This window comes from Somniosus microcephalus, chromosome 19 (genome assembly GCF_052327205.1).
Source record: "Somniosus microcephalus isolate GS21.2 chromosome 19, FLI_Smic_1.0, whole genome shotgun sequence".
Lineage (NCBI taxonomy): Eukaryota > Metazoa > Chordata > Chondrichthyes > Squaliformes > Somniosidae > Somniosus > Somniosus microcephalus.
In genome coordinates, this window is record NC_141005.1 from 3586845 (window position 1) to 3603208 (window position 16364).

Consider the following 16364-nt stretch of genomic DNA (forward strand, 5'->3'; position numbering starts at 1 on the left):
TCCCGGCATCACCCCGGGACCCGGGACAATCTGTCCCGGTCATCACCCCGGGACCCGGGACAATCTGTCTCGGTCATCACCCCGGGACCCGGGACAATCTGTCCCGGTCATCACCCCGGGACCCGGGACAATCTGTCTCGGTCATCACCCCGGGACCCGGGACAATCTGTCCCGGTCATCACCCCGGGACCCGGGACAATCTGTCTCGGTCATCACCCCGGGACCCGGGACAATCTGTCCCGGTCATCACCCCGGGACCCGGGACAAACTGTCCCGGTCATCACCCCGGGACAACCTGTCCTGGTCATCACCCCGGGACCCAGGACAATCTGTCCCGGTCATCACCCGGGACCCGGGACAATCTGTCCCGGTCATCACTCCAGGACCCGGGACAATCTGTCCTGGTCATCACCCCAGGACCCGGGACATCGCCAGCTGACCGGGGGAGGGGTCAGGGGGCGGGGCGAGGCTTCACTGGGCGGGGCTTGGGGCGGGGGCGGGCTGGGGTGTGTGAGCGGAGCCTGGTTCTGTGGGCAGGGCCTGTGAATGGGGCGTGGCCGGGGCCTGGAGGGGGCGGGGCCTGGAGGGGCGGGGCTGGGGTCTGTGACCGGGGTCTGGGGGCGGGGCCTGAAGGGGCGGGGCTGGGGGTGTCTGTGACCGGGGTCTGGGGGCGGGGCCTGGAGGGGCAGGGCTGGGGTCTGGGGGCGGAGTCTGGAGGGGGCGGGGCGGGTGCAGTGAGCGGAACAGCCGGCAGGTGTCGCACCCCGTCACTGGGCGGGGCCTGTTGCCATGGTGCGGTTACCGGCTCAGCGCGCTCGGCCAGTAAACAGCGGGAGAGAGAGAGAGCGCGCCGGAGAGAGGGAGTGTGTGTGAGTGAGTGAGAGCGCGGCACTGGCACCCGGAGAGAGGGAGCGGCCCCCGGAGCGGACACTCGGAGCCAGGCACGGACGGCAGGTGCGAGCGAGCGGGGGGCGGGTGAGGGGCTCCGGGCCCCGCGGGTCGGGGGATCCGCCGCATTGCAGGTGCGGCCTCGCCCTGTCCCGGTCCCTGTCCTGGGCCGGGCTGCAGACTCTGTCTCGGGGGTCACTCGGTCCACGGGCTGTGTTTGGAGCCGCTCCGAGGGTCTGCTGACTGTGCGGGGCCGGGAGACCCTCGCTCGCCCAGCCGGACTGACGCTTGTGCTGTGACAGTGAATAAATCACAGATTGTGAGCAAAGGCATTGTCGCAGCACCAAGGTCGAGTGTGCAATCTCTGTCTATGGGCAAAGCTGGCGGAATGTCTCCCGGTGCCGCTCACCAGCCTGTTGGCAGCGGTGAGGAGCTTCTCTCTCACTGACACATTGCTCTGTCTGATATAACACAGGCTTTCGCATAAATTGCTTTGTATCTGCAATGGTTTCACAGCTGTTATGTTCTAGAACACTAATTTCACCAGAACTTACATTTTTTTTAAACTTGTGGATGTTTAAATCTAAATTTGGAAAACTAGTGAAACTGCAAAAGCCTGGGCATTGCCCTGTACAGATCATTCAGCGTAAACTTGAGGTCATCCAAATCTCGGCTGCCCGTGTCCTAACTCGCACCGAGTCCCATTCACCCATCGTCCCTGTGCTCGCTGACCTACATTGGCTCCTGGTAAAGCAACACCTCAATTTTAAAATTCTCATCCTTGTTTTCAAATCCCTCCATGGCCTCACCCTTTCCTACCTCTGTAACCTTCTCCAGCCCCACAACCCTCCGAGATTTCTGCGCTCCTCTAATTCTGCCCTCTTGCGCATTCCGTGTCTTTACCTGCCTAGGCCCCGAGCTCTGGAACTCCCTTCCTAAACCTCTCCGCCTCTCTCTCCTCCTTAAGACGCTCCTTAAAACCGACCTCTCTGACCAAGCTTTTGATCATCTATCCTAATTTGGCTAAGTGACAGGAAACAGAGAGTAGTGGTGAACGGTTATTTTTCAGACTAGAGAAAGGTACACAGTGGTGTTCCCCAGGGGTCGGTTCTAGGACCGCTGCTTTTCTTGATGTACATTAATGACGTGGATGTACAGGGCACAATTTCAAAATTTGCAGATGACAGAAAACGTGGAAGTATAGTGAACAGTGAGGAGGAGAGTGATAGACTTCAGGAAGACATAGACAGGCTGGCGAAATGGGCAGAGACATGACGTCCCCCAGACACACGAGCACTGAGGACAGTTTGTGAGACTCGTCTCAGTGTCCGAGCAGCGGGCTCGAGCACTGGCACAGCTGTGATGGGCTAAATGGCCTCCCTTTGTCCTGTAATTTTTACGATGTGATCTATTTACGCACCAAGGCATTTGGGGAGTTCTACAGACCATTTTTAAATGGGGCTGTATTCTGCCTCCCGATTCAACCGCCACTTCCTCGCCTGCCTGTCTTGCATATCCTACTTATAATATGTGGTTAGTATCTCATTTCTAACCTGTGGTCCTAGTAGCCTTTCTTAATACTGTTTTACAACTACAGAATTCTCTTGAATTATATGGTGCGATTATGCAATGGCCCTACAATAACCTCAGTCTTGGATATGTCTTTCAGTAATATACGTGAGTAAGTGCCCCGTTCTAAGTTCACCACGGCCCTTTCTGGGCTGCAACCGAACTGAAGTTCCCAGCTTTCCACGCACGCTCCTCAGTTAACTGCTCGGAAATGCATGAGAATTAATGCAATGTCTGGCTCACTCCCAAACTCTCTCCATTTCCGAGTAACTGTCAGCCGTGGCTCAGTGGGCAGCACCCTCGCCTCTGAGTCAGAAGGTTGTGGGTTCAAGTCTCCCTCCAGAGACTTGAGCACAAAAATCTAGGCTGACACTCCCAGTGCAGTGCTGAGGGAGCGCCGCACTGTCGGAGGTGACGTCTTTCGGATGAGACGTTAAACCGAGGCCCTGTCTGCTCTCAGGTGGACGTAAAAGATCACATGGCACTATTTCGAAGAAGAGCAGGGGAGTTCTCCCTGGTGTCCTGGGGTCAATATTTATCCCTCATCAATCAATATAACAAAAACAGATGATCTGGTCATTATCACATTGCTGTTTGTGGGAGCTTGCTGTGTGCAAATTGGCTGCCGCGTTTCCCACATTACAACAGTGACTGTACTTCATTGGCTGTAAAGTGGTTTGAGACGTCCGGTGGTCGTGAAAGGCGCTATATAAATACAAGTCTTTCTTTTTCAATCTGTTTGTTCAATCTCAATCCCTCACCATTTTAGAGTAACGCTCATTCTGGTACAAAGCCACTTATCCTGCACCATTTGAGAAGATAACATCTATTTTGGTTTATTTTCAATCAGAATCAGTTTACCTAATAAAAATAAGATTCCATTCCAGATATCAATAAGAGATAAGCCAAGAGAAGAGCGCCCCAGCTTCTGCAGATAGACTGCTGGTGGTGAGTGGCTGGGTGATCATTTAGTTGGGCATTGTAATGACATCATGAACTGGCAGAGTAAAGTGTTTGAGTGTCAACAGAACTGCTCAATCTGATCTGACCAAATTTCTCTGCTGTCCTTGTTTGCTTCCCCGCCTCCAAGTGTCATAAACTCCAGCTACTCCATAACTGTACTCAAGACAGAAGATAATTACAGGAGGAAGGCCATTCGGCCCATCTTAGTTCATTCATCCTGTAGTTACCTGCCCCCCCTCTCCCCTGTTACAGCATCCAGTAGGTTTTTAAATGATTTCAGAGTTTTTTGCCTCCTGATATCTGTCTTAAATTTGCCATGTCCTAGTCTGAACCGGGTCCCTGGGACAGTTTCCTTTGTAATTTAAGTCCTGCCCATTTGCCTCCCACCCTCGGCTGCTGCATTGCTGCCCGTCCCCGGTGTTTCGGTGCACAAGATCGCTCCACCACCCTCCTTGAGCAATCTTCTCCAGCCACACGTGCCATTTCGTGCCCATCACTCCACTGACTCGGGATTGTTTCCTGCCTTCCTCAGCACCATGTGGGTGGGACTGATCCATCAGCCATCACTCTCCTGCCCTCTAGAACTCTCTTCCAAAGCCATTCTGTCCTCACACCTTTATTCTTTTCTTGCAAAACCTTTGTAAAAACCGATCGTGTTGATCTAAATGTCTTCTCTTCTTACCTGGTATCATCTCCACATTGTAACAGAATGCCTCTGCGTGTATTGTGTGAGCTTGATGCAGCACAGAAGGAGGCCATTTGGTCCATCGTGTCTGTGCAGGCTCTTTGGAAGAGCAATCCAGTTAGTCCCACTCCCCCGCTCTTTCCCCAGAGCCCTATAAATATGTTGTTTGGCGGCTGGTGTTGCCGTAGACTCGGAGTTGCGTGGCTTCATACAATGCATGTTCTGCTCCTGTGTCGTAATGCAGTGCTGGCAGAGTGTGGTTATTGTAAATCCCTTTTTTAAATGTATTTGGAGTTGCGTCAGACAGCAATCCTGATTGGATAATTGAATAATTCAGATAACTGTTCACCTTAATGTTAATGTAATAATAATTCACCATGGCAACTGATACATGGTGCAGTAAGATAATTGGATGTGCTGGTACTGTCAGTTTGCTTACAGATAATTCAGAGACGTGTAATTTCAATTGTACTGAATAACCTCAGTACATTTTGCAGAAGTACTTGTGCGCATGGTAACATGGGGCTGTACATGGAGAGGCCAGTGTTTGGGGTGGGTGGGAGGTGGAAGATCTTGCAGGAAATGCATGTTGCATCAATGTGACCTTTGCAGCTGTGTGCAGCTCCGTCCATTATTTATTATATTGATATTTGCCGTGAAGTTATGTTGCTGCAAAGCTGCACATCGCTCTCGTCTGTCTCTCAGGTCAAGCTGATGCTTAACATTTTATGTACAGCTCCTGAAAAGCACTATAGACTGTGGCTGGCTTGTCTTATAGAAAGTGCTGCGGGCGCAGTGTGCGAGCAGGAGGATTGCCAAAGACATTGTTTGCCTTGCTAACTGACAACTCAATGTTGCTCACATTGTGCTGATCTGTTCAGCAAATGCTACACCCCTGGTCACTCGCCCAGTTGCTGCGCTGCGCTCAATAATAAATTGTGTTGTTGGGCAGTTTTATTGGCCATTGGGAATCAACTTGCTAATATTTAGGATGTTTTTATTCCACATGATGTATTTGATATACTTTACATTTAAAAAAAATGTAAATCCGTGCATTATATCTTTAAAACCAGCACAGAAACAGGTCACATCGGCCAATAGGAATGGTGCCCTTCCCAATCGTAGTGTTGCTTTCCAGCAATCTCATTGGCCAACAACGATAACACAACCTGTCAAATCTTGGTATAAAAGCAAAATATTGCGGATGCTGGAAATCTGAAACGAAAACAGAAAATGCTGGAAACACTCAGCAGGTCAGGCAGTATCTGTGGAGAGAGAAACAGTCATCGACCTGAAATGTGAACTCTGTTTCTCTCTCCACAGATGATGCCTGATCTGCACTTTCTCTGTTTATTACAGATTGCCAGCATCCACAGTATTCTGCTTTTGTTGATAATGTATTGAATTGTGCTTATGCACAATCCCTGTATACATTATCCTTTGTGTAATGCTTTTGTGTCAGCCTGTTCTAATGAGGATAACCCTGTGTCAACATTTGTATGTCACGCTGTAATTGCAGACCTGCAGCCACTAGGTGTGCTGATGCACATATCCACGTGTCTCCCAGGCCCTCTGCTCTATTACCTACACTCCGCACAGCACACCAATGAATTAAGTAAGTCTTAAAATAAAAATGTCGATCCCAGCTCCATCCCTGTAAAATGCCTGCCTCCTCCTGTGGCCTCACATCCTCCACTCCCACTTGGCTGCCAGCTGTGTGTTGTACCTGTGGCTGCCCTTGGGCCTCGCTCCTTTGTGCTAACGTGCTTCCTTTCCCACCCCACACTGGCTTCTCGGGGGCCCGACTGCTTTGCTGCAAAATGCCTGCTTTCATCCGGCCCACTTCATCCCGCCCTGCTGCCAACTGACCCACTTCGGCTCTGCTCCCTCCCTCTGGCCCTTCTGTGGCTCCTCGGATCCTGCTCCCTCTACTGCCCCTCGCCCCACGGCTCACCGCTCTGCCCCGCTTCCCGCAGGTTCATTCAAGGTGATGGCACCAAGCTTGTACTGTGGAAACATGCACAGCAGGAGTATTAGTGCAGCAGAAGGGAGCCACTGGGGTCGACAAGGTACACGTTCCCCCACCCCCCGACCAAATACACACACTCTGATCCTTGCCATGTCACCAGTGAGACAAGGCAAGCAGCAAAACATAGAAGCAAGACAAGTAATAAATATCTATATATCTATCTTGTACCAAATGCGGAACCCTCCCCAATTTGAGTCAGGCAATGCACTTGTTCCTGGAACTTTTTTTGTGTAGCCTAACAAGTAACGAGGAAAAGTTTTTTTACGCAACGAGTGGTTAGGATTTGGAATGCGCTGCCTGATAGGGCGGTGGATACAGATTCAATAGTAGCCTTCAAAAGGGAAAATTGGATAAATACTTAAAAGGAGAAAAAAATTGTAGGGATATTGGGAAAGAGCGGGGAGTGGGACTAACTGGATTGCTCTTCGAAAGAGCCGGCACAGACTCGATGGGCCGAATGGCCTCCTTCTCTGCTGTACTATTCTATGATTCTATAAGTATCAGTTGGCGCTGTGCGGTGCTGTGAGGTCGCGGTGCTGTGAGGTCGCGGTGCGGTGCGGTCTCCTTGTTGTGATGTGTTCTTGCTGTGATATAATCCATACCACATTCACATGATTGCCAGGGACCAATGACAGATGAGATTTTTCAGGTACATTCCATGGACTGATCACGCGTGTTTTAATATATAAATGAAAAATGCCGTTAGTGAAAAGTGTTGTACCCTTGTGATTACTACTGGCCAATGAGATGTACTGGAAATATATATATATTAATAGATCTTTGGCAGCATGCGATGTTCGTTAGAATGTGTGTTCAGTAGCAGACCTGCATCCAGGCTCCGAGCAGCAACAAGACTGTGACTGAGAGGTGATGACTTTCCTCATTTCTTTCTCCTTCCCACCACATCCAGTTGTGTAAGTGCGTGTCTCTTAGTTCAGGTGTAATCAGGAACTCTGCAGCATGCCAGTGTCTTTGCTGCAGTGGCTCCACACGTCACTATTCCTGAATCCTTTGATTTCTTGGCTGTTGTACATGGTGCGAGGCAGACAGATGTTCAGAGATCCAGACATTAGTGCGCTGACCTAAATTAGTGATGAAATCGCATTCCAGTAAGTGCAGCAATCGAAGCCTCTCCTTTGTTTCAGACCCATCTGCAGCACCTGTATTTTGTGGAATCCAAAGATGATTTAAAATAGAAAGTAATTGATACCTGGATCTGATTACAAGGCATTAATTCAATTTGAGTGATTTTAAATGTCTTCCTGAATAATTAGTGAAACTCGAGGGCTTTTAAAGTGCCATCAAAACCTCGAGTACAAATTGGTCTTGCAGTCCCTCCTTCGCAGGTTTTATTTTTAAATAGTTGATCCTGTTGCATTCCTCAAGGACAGAAGATTTTTACATCTGTAACTGCCTCTGCCTCTGCTCATCTCCCACCGCGAATAGTTTTTACATCGGTCTCTCTCTCTCTGTCTCTGTCTCTGTCTCTGTCTCTCTCTCTCTCTCTCTCTGTCTCTGTCTCTCTGTCTCTGTCTCTCTGTCTCTCTGTCTCTCTCTGTCTCTCTGTCTCTCTGTCCCTCTGTCTCTGTCTCTCTGTCTCTGTCTCTGTCTCTCTCTGTCTCTCTTTGTCTGTCTCTCTGTCTCTGTCTGTCTCTCTCTGTCTGTCTCTGTCTGTCTCTGTCTCTCTCTGTCTCTCTCTGTCTCTCTCTGTCTCTCTCTGTCTCTCTGTCTGTCTCTGTCTGTCTCTGTCTGTCTCTGTCTCTCTCTGTCTGTCTCTGTCTCTCTCTGTCTCTCTCTGTCTCTCTCTGTCTCTCTCTGTCTGTCTCTGTCTGTCTCTGTCTGTCTGTCTCTGTCTCTGTCTCTGTCTCTGTCTCTGTCTCTGTCTCTGTCTCTCTCTGTCTCTCTCTGTCTCTCTCTGTCTCTCTCTGTCTGTCTCTGTCTCTCTCTGTCTCTCTCTGTCTCTCTCTGTCTGTCTCTGTCTCTCTGTCTGTCTCTGTCTGTCTCTGCCTGTCTCTGTCTCTGTCTCTGTCTCTGTCTCTGTCTCTGTCTCTGTCTCTGTCTCTCTCTGTCTCTCTCTGTCTCTCTCTGTCTCTCTGCCTCTCTCTCTCTCTCTGCCCCTCTCTCTCTCTCTGCCTCTCAATTCAATTCAAATGCTTTATTGGCATGAAAGTTTACAGGGAACCATATTGCCAAAGCTTACATAACAAAAAGTACAGTTTTCCAACATTCTGTAGGTGTCAAACAATTTTGACCTTCGTTGGGTACAGACAATATTAATTTAAACAGTCGTTGACCCTCGTTGGATACATTCAGTATTAATTTTTAAACAGTCGTTGGGTACATTCGGTATTGATTTAAACATTCTTAATGTTTATATATGCTATGGGTGTGCTCGTTAGTCCCTCACTGTTCCACAGGTTGTGACATGTTGTTACATATTGGGCACCAAGGTATGGTCTGTCTCCTTCTCCCAGGGCTAATCTTAATTTTGACAGGTCATCCAATTCTTTGAAATCTGGGGTTGTTTGGCTGAGCTTGTCAAAATATATGTTTCTTGTTTTGTTGAATTTTTCGCATTTTAGGAGGAAGTGCATCTCTGTCTCAACCTCGCCGGCCAGACATTGATCACATATTCTATTCTCTCTAGGCTGCCAGGATTTCTTGTATCTTCCTTTTTCAATTGCCAGTTGGTGGTCGCTTAGTCTGTACCTGGTGAGGGTCTCTCTGTTTTGTGTCTCTGATGGTCGAGAGATAGTCTGCCAGTTTATATTCTCTTTTTAGGGCCCGGTAACATTCTAATCTGCTTTGGCTTTTGGTTATTTTGTTCCAATGTTCCAGGTAGGTTTCTTTGCATTGTTTAATGATTTGGTTCACTCGGATTGGTGTTAGGAGGGCAGTGTTGGTCTGGGACTGGTCAGGGTCCGGCTGAGTAGGAGTACTTAATTTCAGTAGCAGCTGACTCAGGGGACTCATTTCTGGGTTCAGCTCTTGGGTCTGGAGGGCTTTAAAATGAAGGGTGTCTGGGGAACTAGATTTGAGGTGATTTAGAAAGTTTAGTGCTCGTTTTTGGATGTTTATTATCAGTGGGTATCTGCCTAGTTCGGCTCTACATGCATTTGTTGGTGTTTTCCTTTGGGTGCGAAGAATGCTTCGGCAAAATTCTGCATGTAGGGCTTCTATTGTGTGTTTTTCCCATTTAGTGTAGCTATGGTGATTGAGTGGGCCCCATACTTCACTACCGTACAGCGCAATGGGCAGGATTATGCTGTCAAATATTTTGAGCCAGATTTTGATTGGAATTTGGATGTTGTAGAATTTTCTTTTTATTGCATATAGGGCTCTTCTGGCTTTTTCTTTTAGTGCATTCACTGCTATGCTGAAGCTCCCTGATGCTGTGATGGTTAGACCAAGGTAAGTGTAGCTCATAGTGTGTCCTATGATGGTATCACTGAGAGTAAACTGGTATTTGTTTTCCTGACATCTGGGCCTTTTTTGAAAAATCATGATGTTGGTTTTCTTTAGATTTACTGTCAGGGCCCAATTTTGGCAGTATTTGTCGAGTAGGTCTAATTGTTACTGTAATCCTTGTTCTGTGGGAGACAGCAGAACCAGGTCGTCTGCATAGAACAGGGATTTCACTTCCCCATCTAGGAGACAGAGACCCGGTGACTCGCTTTGCTCCAGCATGTCTGCTAACTCATTTATGTATATGTTGAACAGGGTCGGGCTCAAATTGCAGCCCTGCCGGACGCCTCTTTGGGTGAAGAAACCGGTGCGTTTGTCTCCAATTTTGACACCGCATTTATTTTTCAGATACATCAATTTAATAAGGTCATAGACTTTGCCCCCTATTCCACACTGAAGAAGTTTGTAATAGAGCCCTTCGTGCCAGATAGAGTCAAAAGCTTTCTTGAAGTCAATGAAACAAGCGAATATTTTCCCATTTTTTGTTTGGTGTATATGTTTTTCAATGAGAGTGTGAAGGGTATAGATATGGTCGGTGGTGCGGTGTTTTGGAAGAAAGCCTATTTGATTTTTTCTAAGGATATTATGTTTGTTAAGAAAATCCAGCAATCTACTATTTAGAATACTGCAGAATAACTTCCCTAGACAACTGTTGACACAGATGCCATGGTAGTTATTTGGGTCTGATTTGTTGCCACTTTTATATATGGGAGAGATGAGTCCTTGGCACCAGATATCGGGAAAACAGCCTGAACGTAATATGATGTTGAATAACTTGAGTACAGCACCCTGCATCTCCATATTGCTGAACTTGAGCATTTCATTTTTGATGTTGTCTGGACCACAGGCTTTCTTTAGGTGGAGAGATTTTGTTTTTGTGGCCAGTTCTTTCCAAGTGATTGGGGAGTCTAGAGGGTTTTGGTTGTCTTTAATTGTTGCTTCTAATGTGTGGAGTTTTTCTGTGACATGATGTTGACTTGGGTTTGTTTCGTTTATTGGGATGTCTTTGTAGAGGTTTTCAAAATGTGTTCTCCAGATGTCGCCATCTTGGATTGGTAATGCTTGCAATTGTGTTGTACTCAGGTTATTCCACATATCCCAGAATTGATTTTGATTAATGGAGTTTTCAATTTCTTCGAGTCTTTTGTGGGTATAATTTTGTGTTTTGTTCCTAATGGTGTGTTTATATCTTTTGAGGGTCTCATTGTATCTAATACGTAGGTCTGGATTGTTTGGTTGGCGATGCTTTTGGTTTGATATTTTTCTCAGGTCTTTTCTGGCATTTTTGCATTCGTGATCAAACCATTTCTCATTTTTTTGTCTTTTGTAACGTTTCCTCTTCTGTTTCACAAGGTCGGCTTTTACAGCTGCCTCATGGAAGATCATATTTATATCATCTATGGCCATGTTTACACCATCTCTGGTGATCTCATATAGATTTTCTTTAAATTTTGATATTTTACTTGTGAGATCAGGTGAATTTAGTGCTGTGATGAATTTATCTCCACTGTCTGGGGCCCATTTGTATGTCTGGTTTATTTTATGGAGCTTACTGGGTTCCTTTTTTGTGTCTGTAGTTTGGGCAGAAAGTTTAAGGTACACATTTATTTGGTTATGGTCTGAGAGGGGGGATTGCTGCCTGACAGTGAATGCGTTGATATCGCAGGGGTCCAGGTCAGTGATTGTATAATCCACCACACTAGACCCAAGAGTTGAGGAATATGTGAGTCTCCCTAAGGAGTCCCCTCTGAACCTACCGTTAACTATGTACAGGCCTAAGGCTCGGCAGAGTTGCACTACCTCCCTACCGCTTTTATTTATTTCACAGTCAAGGTTGTTCCGATTTGCGATGGCTGGTGTGACATATAAAGGGGTCTGGCCAAACACATGGTTGTTGCCCTGTGGGTCTATGAAGTCAGGTTCACATCCGGTCCTTGCATTTAGGTCCCCACATAGTAGCACCTTTCCTTGGGCCTGGAAATGGCTGATTTCCATGTGGAGAGTATCAAATAACTCCTCTTCAAAATATGGCGATTCTATTGGAGGTATGTAGATCGCACATAAGTAGACATCTTTTTTTGCTATTCCTATATTTTTATCTAATTTTAGCCATACATGTGATTTCCCCTGTTTTATCGGTGAGATGTGTTTGTCCAGTTCTCCTTTATACCACACCAAGATTCCCCCGGAGGTTCTGCCCTTGCGTGTCTTAGTGTTCTTTACTGAGGGCACAATGATTTCATGGTACATTGGAGGACAGTGGGTGGGCACGTCCTTTTGACACCATGTTTCTGTTAACACAATTATATCAATGTCTTTTATAGATTTTAGGAATTCAGGGTCTGTACTCTTCATCCCAAAAGTTGAGGAGCGGAGACCCTGGATATTCCAGCAGCTTATGTGGAAAGAACGCATCTATATAGTTCAAAAAAACGAAATAAAATGGACCTATTTTGTGGGACGGGTGTGAAAACACTAGTTTATATAATGCTAAATGACGATTTAGTATAAATTCCATAAGGCATGCACATACTGCTATCTAATAATAGTAATAATACTCTCTGCCTTTCTCTCTCTCTCTGCCTTTCTCTCTCTCTCTGCCTTTCTCTCTCTCTCTGCCTTTCTCTCTCTCTCTGCCTTTCTCTCTCTCTCTCTCTCTGCCTCTCTCTCTCTCTCTGCCTCTCTCTCTCTGCCTTTCTCTCTCTGCCTTTCTCTCTCTCTCTGCCTTTCTCTCTCTCTCTCTGCCTCTCTCTCTCTCTCTGCCTTTCTCTCTCTCTCTCTCTCTCTCTCTCTGCCTCTCTCTCTCTGCCTCTCTCTCTCTCTCTCTCTGCCTCTCTCTCTCTCTCTCTGCCTCTCTCTCTCTCTGCCTCTCTCTCTCTCTCTCTGCCTCTCAATTCAATTCAAATCGCTTTATTGGCATGACAGGTTACATCTTATGTTGCCAAAGCATCGAAAAACATTCATGTTTGTACATAAAAATACAGATCTATCCATACAGTGTATAAACAGATATATCCCTGAGTGTATAAATATACATTCGTATATTTTATATATACTCTTTTCTTATATTTAGTGGTTGTCCCTCTGTTTATGGCAAGCTGTAACATAGTGTGCCGCTAGTGTTATACAATTTCTCTCTTCCCCTAGTAGGTATGGGAGTTGTTGGTCGTCAATCAAATTTCTGAATTCCGGGCATATTTTTGTGAATTTTGGGTAGAAATTCTCCCTTATGCCCTGATATTTTCTACAAGCTGTGAGGAAGTGCATCTCTGTCTCCACCACTCCCTGACTGCAGTGAGAGCATATCCTGTCCTCTCTTGGTAGCCGGGTCTGCCTGTGTCTACCTTTGTCTACCTTTTTCAATCGCCAGGCTATGTTCACTAAGTCTGTACATTGTCAAGGTTTTTCTCAGTTTGCTATCCTTTACCATGGTCAGGTAATCAGCCATGTGGTATTGTCTGTTTAGGGCCAAGTAGCAATTGAGTTTGCTTTGGGTTTTTGTTGTTTCTGCCCAATATGACAGATATTTTTCCTTTTGCTTAGCGACGATTGTGTTGGGTCGAATTCTTTGTGTTACGCTGTCACTGTCCTGGGGCTGGTTATTGTTAGTAGTGTTAGTAGTTACTTCACTGAGTCCCAGGACTAGTTGACTGAGGGTATTCTTCTTTATGGCCCTCTCTTGGCATTTCAGGGCTTCGTAATGATAGCATTGGGGGTTGCTCATTTCTAGGTGTTTCCAAAATTTGGTGGCTCTTTTTTGGATAGTGATTATTAGAACATAAGAAATAGGAGCAGGAGTCGGCCAATCGGCCCCTCGAGCCTGCTCCACCATTCAATAAGATCATGGCTGATCTGATCCTAACCTCAAATCTTCTATCACTGTGCATCCACCCGAACCCATGTGATCTCCCGGGAGAGGCGAAAAACCAGATAAAGACCCAATGGCCAATTTGGGAGAAAAAAATCTGGGAAATTCCTCTCCGACCCATCTAGGCGATCGAAATTCTTCCAGGAGATCACTCTGTCCCTATATTTTCTACAGTACTTAGCTTCTGTAAAGGCGATCTCCACCCCAGCCAGGAACAGGAATAAAACCATCTCCTGAAATCTAACACAGAATTAGAACACAGTAGGAGCAGAACCGGGCTACACGGCCCCTGGGCCCACTCCACTACCCACAGGACCATGACCATTCTGAACCTAGACTCATGTCCAATTTCCTGCCCGCTCCCTGTAACCCTTAATTCCCTTTACTTCTAGGAAACTATCTATTTCTGGTTTAAATTTATTTAATGATGTAGCTTCCACAGCTTTCTGGGGCAGCAAATTCCACAAACCTACCACCCTCTGAGTGAAGAAGTTTCTCCTCATCTCAGTTTTGAAAGAGCAGCCCCTTATTTTAAGATTATGCCCCCTAGTTCTAGTTTCACCCATCATTGGGAACATCCTCACCGCATCCACCCGATCAAGCCCCTTCACAATCTTATATGTTTCAATAAGATCGCCTCTCATTCTTCTGAACTCCAATGAGTAGAGTCCCAATCTACTCGACCTCTCCTCATATGACCACCCCCTCATCCCCGGGATTAACCAAGTGAACCTTCTTTGTACTGACTCGAGAGCAAGTATGTCTTTTCTTAAGTATGGACACCAAAACTGTACGCAGTATTCCAGGTGCGGTCTCACCAATACCTTGTACAACTGCAGCAATACCTCCCTGTTTTTATATTCCATCCCCTTAGCAATAAAAGCCAACATTCCATTGGCCTTCTTGATCACTTGCTGCACCTGCATACTAACTTTTTGAGTTTCGTGCACCAGGACCCCCAGATCCCTTTGTACTACAGTACTTTCCAGTTTCTTGCCATTAAGATAATAACTTGCTCTATGATTTTTCCTGCCAAAGTGCATAACCTCACACTTTCCAGTATTGTATTCCATCTGCCAAATCTCTGCCCACTTACTTAGCCTGTCTATGTCCCCTTGCAGGTTTTTTATGTCCTCCTCACTCACTACTTTCCGTCCCATCTTTGTATCATCTGCAAACTTTGATATGTTACACTCGGTCCCCTCCTCCAAATCGTTAATATAGATTGTAAAGAGTTGGGGACCCAGCACTGACCCCTGCGGAACACCACTAGTTACTGGTTGCCAATCTGAGAACGAACCATTTATCCCAACTCTCTGCTTTCTGTTAGAGAGCCAATCCTCCACCCACGCCAGAATATTACCCCCAATCCTGTGATTTTTTATCTTGAGCAATAATCTTTTGTGTGGCACCTTGTCAAATGCCTTTTGGAAGTCTAAATACACTACGTCCACTGGTTCCCCTTTATCCACCCTGTATGTTACTTCCTCAAAAAACTCCAGCAAATTTGTCAAACATCACTTCCCCTTCATGAAACCATGCTGAGTTTGTCCTATTAAATTATGTTTATCCAAATGTCCCGTTACTGTCTCCTTAATAATGGACTCTAACATTTTACCAACCACAGATGTTAGGCTAACAGGTCTATAGTTTCCAGCCTTCTGCCTACTACCCTTTTTAAATAAGGGTGTTACATTAGCAGTTTTCCAATCTGCCGGGACCTTTGCTGAGTCCAGTGAGTTTTGGAAAATTATTACCAATGCATCCACAATCCCTACCGCTACTTCCCTCAAGACCCTAGGATGCAAGCCATCAGGTCCAGGGGATTTATCCGCCTTGAGTCCCATTATTTTACCAAGTACCACTTCCTTACTGATTTTAATCGTATTTAGTTCCTCCCCCCCTAGAGTCCCCTGTTTGTCCAGTGTTGGGATATTCTTAGTGTCCTCTACTGTAAAGACTGATACAAAATAATTGTTCAGTGTTTTTGCCATCTCCATGTTTCCCACCATTAATTTCCCGGTCTCATCCTCTAAGGGACCAACATTTACTTTAGCCACCCTTTTTCTTTTTATAAAACTATAGAAACCTTTACTGTCTGTTTTTATATTTTTTGCTAATTTACTTTCATAATCTACCTTCCCTTTCTTAATCAATCTTTTAGTTATTTTTTGCTGTCTTTTAAAGACTTCCCAATCTTTCATCCTCCCACTAGATTTGGCTACCTTATATGCCCTTGTTTTTAGTCGGATACTATCCTTAATTACTTTACTTAGCCACGGATGGCTATCTTTTCTTTTACACCCTTTTTTCCTCAGTGGAATATATTTTTTTTGGAAGTTGTAAAGTAACTCCTTAAATGTACACCACTGATCATGTACCGGCCTTACCCTTTAATCTATTTTCCCAGTCCACTCTAATCAATTCCGCTCTCATACCTTCATAGTCTCCTTTATTCAAGCTCAGCACGCTTGTTTGAGATCCAACCTTCTCGCCCTCTAATTGAATATGGAACTCAACCATGTTATGGTCACTCATTCCAAGGGGATCCTTTACTAGGACATTTTTAATTAATCCTGTCTCATTACACAGGACCAAATCTAAGGTTGCTTGCCCCCTGGTTGGTTCAGTTACATACTGCTCAAGAAACCCATCCCTAATACACTCAATGAACTCATCCTCAAGGCTGCTCTGCCCAATTTGATTTGTCCAGTTAATATGATAATTAAAATCCCCCATAATTATAGCTATTCCCTTATTACAAGCCTCAACTATTTCCTGATGAATACTCCGTCCAACAGAGTTGCAACTGTTCGGAGGCCTATAGACTACACCTACTAGTGTTTTTTTCCCCTTATTATTCCTTATCTCCACCCAAACTGTTTCACTATCGTGCT

The 16364-nt window shown here is 45.9% G+C and overlaps 1 protein-coding gene across 7 annotated transcripts in view; it reads left to right on the forward strand.

Annotated features, from left to right (window-relative positions):
• The first annotated feature begins 768 nt into the window (after positions 1-768).
• The window catches only part of ccdc92 (coiled-coil domain containing 92), a 75122-nt gene continuing 59526 nt past the window's right edge, over positions 769-16364 (forward strand). The window contains exon 1 of one of the 7 annotated variants that reach the window (XM_086011821.1): positions 769-954. Coding sequence is in view for 2 of the 7 variants with exons in the window: in XM_086011818.1 (XP_085867944.1) it covers positions 790-869 (80 nt within the window). In the remaining 5 variants the exon portion in view is untranslated. Of the gene's footprint in view, positions 955-998; positions 1023-1943; positions 2422-7024; positions 7049-16364 lie in introns of those variants that run through there. The other 6 variants (XM_086011822.1, XM_086011823.1, XM_086011818.1 and 3 more) reach the window with 6 other exon arrangements.